This window comes from Myxocyprinus asiaticus, chromosome 9, assembly GCF_019703515.2.
Source record: "Myxocyprinus asiaticus isolate MX2 ecotype Aquarium Trade chromosome 9, UBuf_Myxa_2, whole genome shotgun sequence".
Taxonomy (NCBI): Eukaryota; Metazoa; Chordata; class Actinopteri; order Cypriniformes; family Catostomidae; genus Myxocyprinus; species Myxocyprinus asiaticus.
Genome location: NC_059352.1, coordinates 43,407,700 through 43,421,623, shown reverse-complemented (window position 1 = coordinate 43,421,623; position 13,924 = coordinate 43,407,700). Strand labels below are relative to the sequence as shown.

Genomic DNA, 13,924 nt, shown 5'->3' with positions numbered 1-13,924 from the left:
AATGTATCACATTTAAATCACATTTGCTGTAACAGTGGATAGCCACAGTCTAATGGCAGATTAATATTGTAAAGAAGGAGAGTTTAAGAGATTTAATGCCCATTGCAATGAAAATGCAACCTATGGGGAAACTAGTTCTTTCAATTAGTCAAACTCACACTTAGACTTTGGGGAACGTTTAATGTTACTTGAATTGGTGCTATTTTAGTGAATGTTTATACTGTGGAAGGCTTTGTTTGGAAAATTTTAATAAAGCATTATATTGTTACATTTGCACCAGCTCGACTGACAGCACTAATATATGTATCAGTTTTTTCTTTTTAATAAATTTGAAAAGTTATCAGAAATCTGGTTTTTGCTTTGTCATTATGGGGTATGGAGTGTAGCTTGATGTGAAAAAATAAAATAATTTAAAGCATTTTAGCATAAGGCTGCAACATAACAAAATGTGGAAAAAATGAAGGGGTCTGAATACTTTCTGAATGCACTATATATATATATATATATATATATATATATATATATATATATATATTAAGGCTGTCAAATGATTAAAATATTTAATTGCGATTAATCGCATAATTTTTTTTTTTGTTAATCGCAATATCTTTATAAACATGAGTGGACAAAATATGCTTCATCCAGATGTATTTTTCAGTCATCCACACAAAACCCACCAACAGAGCTGAACAACAGAAAATGAACACAACACAACTCAATTCAAATTATGTACAAAATATTAGTTGTAAGTGTATTATGACAGGATTTGTTCGCTTTTTTTTATAGATTTTTGACAGACATAATCTTTCCAGGAGCACAGTGGAATTAAATAGCTCTGGTCATGTGACTATTTGCACCAATTATGCAAAAAAAGTCAGGACTCTGTGAAAAATACATAAAAAACTCCTTTTAGACCCCGGTCACAGTTGTAACCAGATTACCTGCAGGGTTCCAGCAATGTCTTCAACTTCTGCATTGGCTAGTGCACTATCAAACACACATGCTGTGACAGAAACTTGGAGACATCAGCAGGGTTTCCATTATCCAGTAATCAGTACCGCCGCTCCCTATACGCATATTACACAGTTTGCGTAGGGCACCGACTCCCTAGGGGGGCACCAGAAACTTCACCGGCTGCCTTTATTGGCATGTTATATGTTATTCAAGAACCCGGTAGCAGTCGCAGAACATAGACGATCGCCTCGCGCTCACACTTTCACTTCGCACCGCGCCTCGCAACTTTCATACCGTGCCTCACAGTGCAAGGTAGATGTTCAAATGGTAGCTGTCTTGCCGCTGCAATCATGTTATAAAGTTCCGAGCTCTATCTGTGCTTTGCGGGCATGTTCTACTGCTGTGATACATTGATAAAATGCTTGGCGCAGGTATCAGCATAATGTCTCCCACGATCTGTTTCCTGACGGTCAATGCATGTGACATTAGCAGCGTTTGCGCAAATTGACTCGCTTCTCATGAACTACGGTTTATTAAAAGGGTCATATTACGCGTTAACGGCGTTTAAAAAAATGAGTGCCGTTAACCAATTTTTCCGTTAACACGTTATTAGCATGTTAACTTCGACAGCACTAATATATATATATATATATATATATATATATATATATATATATATATATATAGTACTGTACAAAAGTTTTAGGCACTTGGGAAAAATGTTGCATGGTGAGGATGTCTTCAAAAGTAATGCCATAAATTGTTATCATTTATCAATTAACGTCATACAAATTCCAGTAAACATAAAAAAGCTAAATCAATATTTGATGGGACCACCTTTGCCTTCAAAACAGCACCAATTCTCATAGGTACACCTGGACACAGTTTTTCTTGGTTGTTTGTAGATAGGATGTTCCAAGCTTCTTGGAGAATTCGCCACAGTTCTTCTATCTATTTCGGCTGTCGCAATTGCTTCTATCTCTTCTTGTAATCCCAGACTGACTCAATATTCAGTGGGGGGCTCTGTGGGGACCATGCCATCTGTTGCAGGGCTCCCTGTTCTTCAATTCTATTCTATTTGCAAAAGAAATGTTTGGGAGTCTAAAATGTATATTTCCTATTGATACACTAAAGCTGAAAATATAAATAACCTATATAAATATATACTGCCTGGTCAAAAAAAGTCGTATACTCTAATATTTTGTTGGACCGCCTTTAGCTTTGATTATGGCGCACATTCATCGTGGAATTGTTTCGACAACTTTATGCAACTTCACAGCATTTATTTCCGTCCAGAGTTGTATTAATTTTTGGCCGAGATCATGTATTGAGGACAGGAGAGTCAAACCACTCTTCTCCAGCACATCCCAAAGACTTTCACTTGTGTCAAGGTCAGGACTCTATGGTGGCCAATTCATGTGTGAAAATCATTCCTCATGCTCCCTGAACCACTCTTTCACAATTTGAACCCGATGAATCTGGGCATTTTCGTCCTGGAATATGCCCGTGCCGTCAGGGAAGAAAAAATCCATTGATGGGATATCCTGGTCATTCATTCAGGTAGTCAGCTGACTTCATTTTATTGCCTCATAACATTGCTGAGCGTAGACCTGACCAATTGAAGCAACCCCAGATCATAACACTGCCTCCAGAGGCTTGTACAGTGGGCACTATGCATGACAGGTGTATCGCTTCATGCGCTTCCCTTATGCTGACGTGCCCATCACTTTGGAATAGGGTAAATCTGGACTCATCAGACCACATGACTTTATTCCATTGCTCCACAGCCCAGTCTTTATGCTCCCTTGCAAACTGAAGCCTCACTAACATGTGGCTTTCTTGTGGCTACACAGCTGTTTAGTCCCAATCCTGTAAGTTTTTGTTGCACTGTGCGTGTGGAAATGCTCTTACTTTCACCGTTAAACACAGCCGTGAGTTCTACTGTCGATATTTTACGATTTTATTTCACCAAGCGTTTTAGTAATCTCCGATCATGATCATTCAAGATTTTTTCCGACCACATTTCTTCCATAAAGCTGACAGTTCACCACTATCCTTCCAGGTTTTAATAATGCGTTGGACAGTTCTTAACCTAATTCCAGTGATTTCAGCAATCTCCTTAGTTGTTTTCTTTGCTTGATGCAGGCCAATAATTTGCCCCTTCTGAAACACAGTAACATATTTTCCATGACCACGGGATACGTCTTCCGACAAGGTTGTTTAAGAAATGAGAAGCTACATACTGCGTCAGTTAAGGTTAAAAGAATTGTTGCCAGCTGAAACATATTAATCACTGCAATAATGATCCAATCATAGGCTCTTAAGTATCTGCTTGTTTAAATCCAAACGGCAACTTTTTTTGGCCAGGCCGTGTATATATCCAATGAGGTTTGATATTATTGTTGTTTCATTATATTTGATTTGGGCTCTAAATAAATTAGTTGATCAGTGTTAATGATATTTAATTTAACGTATATGTTAACATGTTAACCCTCAACAGCTCTAATGATAATATACAGGTGCATCTCAATAAATTAGAATGTCGTGGAAAAGTTCATTTATTTCAGTAATTCAACTCAAATTGTGAAACTCGTGTATTAAATGAATTCAATGATAAATTCAATGTGAACAGCCAGCTTCTTTGGCAATGAATGTTTGTGGCTTACCCTCCTTGTGAAGGGTGTCAATGATTGTCTTCTGGACAACTGTCAGATCAGCAGTCTTCCCCATGATTGTGTAGCCTAGTGAACCAAACTGAGAGACCATTTTGAAGGCTCAGGAAACCTTTGCAGGTGTTTTGAGTTGATTAGCTGATTGGCATGTCACTATATTCTAATTTGTTGAGATAGTGAATTGGTGGGTTTTTGTTAAATGTGAGCCAAAATCATCACAATTAAAAGAACCAAAGACTTAAACTACTTCAGTCTGTGTGCATTGAATTTATTTAATACACGAGTTTCACAATTTGAGTTGAATTACTGAAATAAATGAACTTTTCCACGACATTCTAATTTATTGAGATGCACCTGTACACACTACCACAAACATTTACAGAATCACACCCTCTGACAAACATATGCACACACACATGTTCATAAACATGTATGCACACTGTTTGATCATCCTATCTGTTTCTTTTACTCAGTATGCAGAGAGTGACGATGAACACGATGGGTACGTGGACACAGATGAGGAGGTGTCCAATGGTAGAGTCAGCATCTTAAATGGGAATGGACCTCCATATTTCCACAGTTACCTTTATATGAAGGGTAAGAAATCAAATAATGAAATGATCATCATAATTACACTTAATTAACTCCCCAAGTTTACAAAAGTTTGTTCGAAAGTCTCTCTGATCCAATACAGCAAAACATCTTAGGATTTTAGGTATTGCTATGATTGTTACGACTATCAAAAGAAAAATGTATTGTAATATGCTTGATGTACAAAATCAAATTTGCCAAATGTGGGCGAACTCACTAAACAGTTGCGCCACTTTTCCGTGTAGTATTTCAGCGCAAAAAGCAGCGTCTTACTGTATATTTACTAACCACCCACAATCTAGTGTAAGCAGGTGCAGTTAGCGCTGAAACAGCACTGCGTTGACAAGTCATTGTCATTCCTTTCCATGCAAACATGCCTCCTTTCGCTTCATTCACAAAAACTGCCCACCGCAATCTACATCGCGCTACTGGCGCCAGATGAAAGCAGGCAGAAGATGTTTGTGTACATTTTCTTTTGATCATGGCAGTTGTAATTCATTAAATTATGATGATGGAGAAGAGTGTAATAACCTGACAGATATATTAAGATGTGAAGTGTTTTCGAGATCACTTTCGTCATGTTAGTATAGTGGAGTGATGCTGTCCACTTTTGGCAAAGTGTGTCAAATTGTGGTGCTCAGCTGTATCCTCCGCAATAGATGAAATTACGCTTCCGGGTTCTTTCGAGCAGCAGATTTCAATGGTGGAAATAGGCAGCGCTGCAGTTTTAATAATATTTAAGCTTTATTGAGTGTAATAATGTCTGTTAATGTTAAGTTCTTATAAAGGAATATCTATAGTTTACAGTGAGGAAATTATGTGGGTTATTTTCTGAAATATTAGCAAAACAAGTTTAAACTTGGTTCAATGAGCCTATGTGATTATGTCATGTAACAGGTTGTTGAATACACATCCTCATGTTTAACACACTTCTGAAGCCTTAGAATTTGGGTATTTAAAAATTAAAACTACCATCAGACATACAATATATGTCTTAACTGCTTAAATTATTAACCCAAATAACAAATAATAATATTTTACTTCAATATGATAATATTCCATATCAAAACTTAATAACAGCCTTTTTTGATTGAACTGTATGATTTAAAATATATGCAAACACAGCATTTTAGCAGAATGACATTATTTTTATTCACTTATCCTTTCACAAACATTAGTCCATGCGCTGTGGTAAAGACAGGTCCCGTTCCTCCCGTTATATCGTATATAGTGGTCTTGATTATCGTTAGATCATATTTGACCTCGTATCTGTTACAGCGACAGCGCTTTGGGAGTTTGCACGATTTCTTCATAAAAAAAGTTCATATCCACCAACAGCTGCTAATAGAGCAGACGTGACAATAATGACGGTGATCCGTGAAATATCATCATTTATGTAAAATCCTGAGTTTTCCTAGATGCAGCGATCTGGTGGAAATTTAAAGAAGCCCTAATCTCCAATAATCTGTGGGAAACGGGGTGTTTCAACCCCAGAAACAGTACTTTTTGGACACTTTCAGCGTAATTTGAGCGAAGCGCCCATAGACAGCAGTTCTTTTCTGGGCAACCAAAAGAACCCAGAAGGGGTGGGGTAGAGTGTTTGTTTGTAAACAGTAATTTCATCTATATCCTAGCTCAGAACCTGCCCTGATCAGCACTGATTTTTTGGCTGCGTTTGTGCCGTTGCCTGATCTGCATAATTCCTTTTGTGCAGACATCATGTGCAAATAACTGCCACTTTTACAGGGTACAATTCATTCTAAGTGAATTCCACCTTGTGTCATTTATTACAACAACAAAAAAGGAAACCAATATAAGTCATAAAACTCATGATCAAAAAATTCAGAATTAGAGAAAATAAATCTGTTTCTTCCACAAAATAAAAGTAATTCAGTCCATCACTCTAAGCCCTCCCCTCAGCCCTTTACTTGTTTCCAGGCAACCAAAAACCAATCACAGCACTTGTAACAAAAGACATACAGAACATGAATTTAATGATAGTATAACACTTTATTTGTACATTAAAATGTTCTTATTCATTTCACAGCGGGGTTAATGATTCCATGGCGCAGGCGTTGGTGTGTTCTTAAGGATGAAACCTTCATGTGGTTTCGCTCCAAGCAGGAGTCATTAAAGTCAGGCTGGCTGTATAAGAAGGGTGGGGGTCTGTCCACACTCTCCCGCAGGAATTGGAAGATGCGCTGGTTCGTCCTACGTGACTCTAAACTCATGTATTTTGAGAATGACAGCGAGGAGAAGCTAAAAGGGACCATCGACATCTGCACAGCCAAGTAAGAATTAGTGGAATAGTAGACAGTGTAATCAATTAATGTTGTTTGTTGTGCTGTTGTATTTAAATTGTTGCATCAGGGGTTCTTTGCCTTATTTGGTATGCAAACCATTTTTAGAAGCCAACTTGTGGGTCTGGTGGGACTTTCCAATAATCCCAGACTTTATGTAAAGCAAAGACTTATAATAAAATCAGGGGACACAAAGAGAAATTGTTTTCTGATCTGTTTCCAGGGAGATTGTGGATAATCATGAGAAGGAGAATGCTCTGAACATCGTGACAGATGAGAGAACGTACCAGGTGTTTGCCGAGTCACCAGAGGATGCCAGGTATGCTCACATCATTATCTTCGTCTCTTTTTTTCATATTATCACCAAATTGCTCTCACTCACGGTTTGCTCTCTTGACTTTGTTTGTCCTCAATTTCCCAGTGGTTGGTTTAATGTGTTGAGTCGGGTCCACATTGCCTCACCAGATCAGCTGTTGGAGATGTCTCATGAGCAGGCCAACCCAAAGAATGCTGTGGTTAGCGTCATTACACATTTCCTCTTGCATGCCATAGTTGCGCAGAAAACCTTTCAATTTCAACAAATGTTCATCTGGTTTTTTTCTCTCTCTCAGGGCACATTGGATGTTGGATTGATTGACTCAGTATGTGCCTCAGACAATCCTGACAGGTGAGTGTTGCCTTTGTTACAGAATTACATCTAAAACACAAGCCGTTAAATTACATTTCTTAAAATTTCTTTGTAGTTTGGGTTTGTAATATACACTCAAATGGTTGAGCAGAAATTTCCAACAGGTTATGCTGACCCATACAGAAATCTGACAGATGGCAATACATGTAAAACACATATTGTATATGTTAAAGGAATAGTTCACCCAAAAATGAAAATTCTCTCATCATTTACTCATGACATCCAAGATGTGTATGACTTTCTTTCCTCTGCTAAACTCAAACGAAGATTTTTAGAAGAATTTCTCAGCTCTGTAGGTCCATACAATGCAAGTAAACAGGGTCCAAAACTTTGTAGCTCAAAAAAGCATATGAAGGCAGCATAGAAGTAATCCATAAGACTCCACTGGTTAAATACATGTCTTCAGAAGTGATATGATAGGTGTGGATCTATATTTATGTCCTTTTTTACTATAAATTCTCCTCCCTGCCCAGTAGGTGGCGATATGCACGAAGAATAAGGATCGCCAAAAACAAAAGAAGAAGAATGTGAAAGTGGAGATTTATTGTAAAAAAGGACATAAATATTGATCTGTTTCTCACCCACATTTATCATATCGCTTCTGAAGATATGGATTTAAGTATTTTAGTCATATTACTTTTATTCTGTCTTGTGCTTTTTAAGCTTCAAAGTTTTGGACCCTATTGACTTGCATTATATGGACCTACAGAGCTGAGATATTCTTCTAAAAATCTTTGTTTGTGTTCAGCAGAAGAAAGAAAGTCATACTCATCTGGAATGGCATGAGGGTGAGCAAATGATGAGAGAATTTAAATTTTTGGTTGTACTATTCCTTTAATGTATGTTTTTTTACTGATATAAAAAATGCTAATATATGGCCATATATCAGATTTCTATGATGGTGGAATGGTGCCTTGGGGGGAAAAAATAATCTAAGATTTCGAGAATAAAGTCGTAATATTTTGAGAATAAAGTCAAAATTACGAGAATAAAGTTGTAGCACTATGAGATTAAAGTCCTAATATTTTGAGAATAAAGTCAAAACTACAAGAATAAAGTCGTAGCACTACAAGATTAAATTCATAATATTATAAGAATAAATTCAACATTTCCGAGAATAAAGTCGCTGCACTACGAGATTAAAGTCTGAATATTTTGAGAATAAAGTCAAAATTACGAGAATAAAGTCGCAGCACTACGAGATTAAAGTTGGAATATTTTGAGAATAAAGTCAAAATTACAAGAATAAAGTCATAGCATTATGAGATTAAAGTCGGAATATTTTGAGAATAAAGTCACAATGACCAGAAACAGCACGTCATTATCACAATGCATCATCACAGCAATAGCCAGCAGCTTCATCAATGCAAGAAATGGATGTGGATGATTTAGTTAAATCATACTTTATTTAGGATTTAGCAACAAAGTCCTTTGTCATTTTTGGCACATCAGCACATAGTTATTATTGGGTTCCGAACACTGGTTATGTAGGAATTTAATTTATTCAGGAGAAAGAACCAGACAGACATTCACGCAGTCCCGCTTGGCGTGGGTGATGCTTGGGCTGGGTTTCCCAAAGCTCTAAGTTGAAAGTTAGTAGCACTTAAATTGTACTTACTACAGCACGTTTCCCAAAAGCATCGTTATCTAGCATTAAGTAGCACATAAAAATGCTCGTAAATGAACTAGAGCTATGAACCGCTCTTAAGTCCATAAATTATTACACGTATTGTTCTCGCATCTTTCACAGTTTATCAGATACAAAGTAACATTTAATATATTTTGATCATTGGAAAGCCATTGTACATGGTTTCAGAGGATAAAAAAGTGTTGATAAAATCACATTGAAATCAATAGGCAGCCTCCGCAGTCTGTGCATGTGACGTGATAGGTGTAAATTAGGTCTAAAGATAGATCTAAATTTACATGACACATAATACAGTATAACATTTTATTGGGCTTCTTTGATAAGCATAATTGTAATGGCAACAGAGAGATATGTTCTTATTGAACAGATTTGCTTAGAAGACACATGTGAGTAATGTGACCCAAAATATATCATTAAAACATGGTTAACAAAGGAGATTAGGGTGAGAGTGTGCAATGAGCGATTCATTCTCTCTCTTCCTCCTCCTCTTCTTCCTCCCTCCAATGGATGATTCAAATAGTCCTAGTCTGTTTACATGGCAGTCACAAATTGCATTCTGCATAATGGCAGTAAGGCTGCAAGTGCACAGTAGGGCTGTACGATATGAAAGAAATATATTCATTATATTTTTCAAAAAAATATATTAGAAATTCCATGCAAGAGATTGGTGAATGTACTTGCTTTATTGGTTTTGCTTTAAAAATTCAATTTAATATTGAAACATGAAAAACTTAAACCAAAGATATTTCTAAATTCAAATTATACTTCAAATGAAACGAAAAAGCTATAAGAATAATGAAGTGGTCAAAAAATCACGCAAGTATCCATCTCCAACAGGTGGAAAATTACTAATACAGATTAAGATCTGAAGACAATTATAAATGTAAACATAATAATGATAATAATAATTAAAATATACATGATTAGGTTGTATACACATCTGCTATATAAAGTGAACCTGCCGCTTTACGTGTGTTCCATGAGACATGCTCCCGCTGCACTCCACTGAACAAACAGCGCATCAGTGATGCGCATCAACGTTTTTTCTGTCGTCTGTTCTTCAAAATATAATAAAGTGTGTATCTTCAAGCGCATGTCTTTGTGTCTATAGTTCAGCCTACTGATGACTGTCATTTTAATCCTGTTCTTTGTGTATCAGTTCAGGTCCCCGCCAAAGAAACAAAACTTTAGGCTACGTTAGAGCCCCTATGATGCACATCACGTACATTCATGTTACATGCATTTTTTGCATCACTTTCATTAATCTCTATGAAGTTGAGAATTAATACATTTGAAACCCTGTCTTACTAAAGCCATCATTATTTCTGTAATTAAATTCTATAATAGTTAATCAATTTCAATGCCTTGACAAGGTTAAGTCTATGGTCAGTATTTCCACTTTATTTTTATTTTGAGAAGACAAACTCCTTGACATATTTTGACCAAAGTTTCAGCACCTTTGGACTGGACAGCTCCCGTAATGAAGCTCTTCATTTCTGCTTTATAACGAGGGATCTACGTGCTGGTTTGGGAGACAGATGTTACTCCATCTTAAAATAATGAGCAACATTTGAAGATCGTAAACGCTTTAATTGCAACGTTATCGGGAAACCCAGCCATTGTCATTCCTTTCTGCACAAAGACACTTCCTTTCTATGTAAGTTATGCTCATTGTAGATTGTGCTTCATTCACAAAAATTGACTGGCGCTGAGGCGCAGTTTAGATCGCGCTATTGCCGCAAATAAAAGTCGGCAGTAAAATTTATCTTATTTAAAAGAGATGTTTGTGAACATTTTCAACCCATCATATCAACAGTAATTCATCAAAAACTGATAAAAAAATGGAGAAGAGTGCCTATATCCAGATGCGATGTGTAGTCGAGCACACTTTTTCGGCATGTTTAAGAGATGATTTAGGTGGGGGGCCTGGGTAGTTCAGTGAGTCTTGATGCTGACTACCATCCCTGGAGTCGCGAGTTCGAATCCAGGGCATGCTGAGTAACTCCAGCCAGGTCTCCTAAGCAACCAAATTGGCCCGGTTGCTAGGGAGGGTAGAGTCACATGGGGTAACCTCCTCGTGGTCGCTATAATGTGTGGTTCTCACTCTCGGTGGGGTGCGTGGTGAGTTGTGCGTGGATGCCGCAGAGAATAACGTGGGCCTCCACATGTGCTACGTCTCAACACGCTCAACGAGCCACGTGATAAGATGCACAGATTGACACGGAGGCAACTGAGATTCGTCCTCTGCCACCCAGATTGAGGCGAGTCACTATGCCACCATGAGGACTTAGAGTGCATTGGGAATTGGGCATTCCAAATTGGTGAGAAAAGGGGGAGAAAATAAAAAAATAAAAAACAGTCTCGGCAGGGTGTGTCAAATGTGGTCTGCAGCATCCTCAGAATCGGCCCGCAAAATTGCAATTGCATACGCAAATTGCATTCTGCGCACTTTTTCATTCGCGTTTGCACTGTTGGCTAATCTGCATAATTCATTTAGTGAATGGGGCGCTAAACCAATGCAGCGAGCGCGTACTAATAAATAGCACATTTACCAGGCAATATTCATTCTTAGTGAGGTTTTTTTACGATTGTTTATGATCATCTTAACATTTCCCAAACTAGCACAGTAGATCGCTAGTTATAAAATAGAATGTAAGTGCTTCTTTACGGGAGCTGTCCGGTCCAAATGCTGAAGTTCAAATGCAAGAGTGATCAGCTTTGAAGTACTTGGGAGTGCAAATCTCTGCATCTGCTGTGTTGATGTGACCTAAACACACACACACACACACACACACACACACACACACATATGTTGGTGCAGCTATCCTTATGAGGACTCTCCATAGACATAATGATTTTTATACTGTATAAACTATAGATTCTATCCCCTAACCCTACCCCTAAACCTAACCCTCACAAAAAAACTTTATGCATTTTCAAAAAAACATCGTTTAGTATGTTTTTCAAGCGATTTGAATTATGGGGACACTAGAAATGTCCTCATAAACCACATTTATAGCATAATACCCTTATAATCACCAGTTTGTAGCCTAAAAAAATTTCCTCATAAACCACACACACACACTCAGTTAGTTAGTTTGTAGTAGACAGATTTTCTAAATGTTATATCAGCTGTAAATTATATCATGGATTATGTCATTATGTCATTATGTTATTTCATTTTAAAATGAAAAGTATTTACATCTGGGAATAGGAACAGTGAATCATCCTTTTCTTTCAAGCAAGTCATCAAATGGTATATGGACAAGCAGTGAGAAGCTCAGCCCTCTGCACAGATAGATTTCTAGCAGAACATTTATGATTCCTTCTGTGATGAAAGGGATGACCTCAATCAAAAATAAATATTTTTACTATATAGACATTCAAATTCATATTCTTCAGACACCGTCTGCAAGTAGTGTTGCTCTCTATCTCTCTCTCTCTCTCTCTCTCTCTCTCTCTCTCTGGAGGACATATATGATTTTAATAGGATGCAACCTTCAGATTTTCATGTACTGTCTGAATGCCGGTGCACATTCAGATATTAATTATGTCACATACACTACTGGTCAAAAGTTTTGAAACACTTCCTCATTCTTTATTTTTTTTTTTTTTTCACATTTTAGAATAATAGTAAAGTCATCAAAACTATGGAATAACAAATGGAACTATGGGAATTATGTTGTGACTAAACAAAATCCAAAATAAAACTGTTATATTTTAGCATCTTCAAAGTAGTCACCCTTTGCCTAGAATTTGCAGACATGTACTCTTGACATTTTCTCAACCAACTTCTTGAGGTATCACCCTGGGTTGCTTTTTAAACAGTATTGAAGGAGTTCCCATATATGATGGGCACTTATTGGCTGCTTTTCTTTATTATTTGGCCCAAGTCATCAATTTCAAAAACTTTTTCTTTTTTATTTTTATTAAATTTTACTTTTATAATGAAATAAATTAATATGGTGGCACAATTATATTTTTGTCTACAAAATTAATTTAAAATATTTAAGCATACGACCTTCGGATCAAAAGATTTTTAAGATCATGAGAAACATTTCAGTCAAGTGTTTCAAAACTTTTGACCGGTTGTGTATGTACCGAAACACAGAAAGCCCATAAAATTAGACTACGTCTACAATAATACATTTGCATTTTGAACGATTTCCATTACCGCATACTTTGGAAAAACGATAGTGACTGCATTCGAAAATTTTGGTCATCTGACTCGCTTCCTAATCAGTTAATGGCTTAGCCGACAGCATGTTTTAAATGAAGGGGACTCTCAAGGAAAATGGTCTCAGAACAGTTTGAAAAGTACCTTATTTTCATCCTACATTTGCATACAGCATCAGAAGGCAGCATTTTTAGATTTTTTTGACACAGCCGTTGTGAACGTTCACGGGGATTCAGACCATAGCCTTGTACACGAAAACCTGAAGTTCCCTATCTGTCACTCACTCGACGTTGGTGTCGATGTAGTGACACTAGGGGTCACTCTTGGGAGCCCGAGACACCTCTGGTCTTTGATAAAAGGCCAATGAAAATTGGCGAGTGGTATTTGCATGCCACTCCCCCGAACATACGGGTATAAAATGAGCTGGTATGCAACCACTCATTCAGATTTTCTCTTCGGAGCTGAACGGTCATGCTCGCTGAGCTGAATACTACTGTTCATTCACCTCTGCTGGATCTGATGGCACATTTCAGGCTTCTCCCTCCTCTGCACTGCAGAGAATGCCCCTGGGCGCTTCGGCAGAAAAACTAGAGAGTATATTTTCTGAAAGAGCATTTTTCCCCTCGAAAAGAGTATATATTTCTCTAAAAGAGCGCACACACGGAACGTCTTTTTAAAGACGCGTCTTTTTAAAGATGCTTTTCCGATTGTGTGTTATTCCTGGTTGTGCTCGTTATCTCTCGCCTTCTAACGGTCACGATCACTGTCTTTCGTGTCTGGGCACTGCTCACGCGGAGACAGCGTTCGTGGATGGTCACATTCTCATTGCGTGAATGTGTCCATGGCAACGTTGCGGTCGCGGCTCGCCTTCGTAAGGAAGCGAGCCACCCCAGA

General features: G+C 37.6%; 1 protein-coding gene across 1 annotated transcript in view; it reads left to right on the top strand.

Annotated features, from left to right (window-relative positions):
• LOC127446490 (unconventional myosin-X-like) overlaps positions 1–13,924 on the top strand; it is a 137,675-nt gene that overhangs the window by 96,192 nt on the left and 27,559 nt on the right. The window contains exons 25-29 of the mRNA XM_051707456.1: positions 4,100–4,223; positions 6,265–6,508; positions 6,741–6,836; positions 6,939–7,032; positions 7,129–7,184. Coding sequence (XP_051563416.1) covers positions 4,100–4,223; positions 6,265–6,508; positions 6,741–6,836; positions 6,939–7,032; positions 7,129–7,184 — 614 coding nt within the window. The remainder of the gene's footprint in view (positions 1–4,099; positions 4,224–6,264; positions 6,509–6,740; positions 6,837–6,938; positions 7,033–7,128; positions 7,185–13,924) is intronic.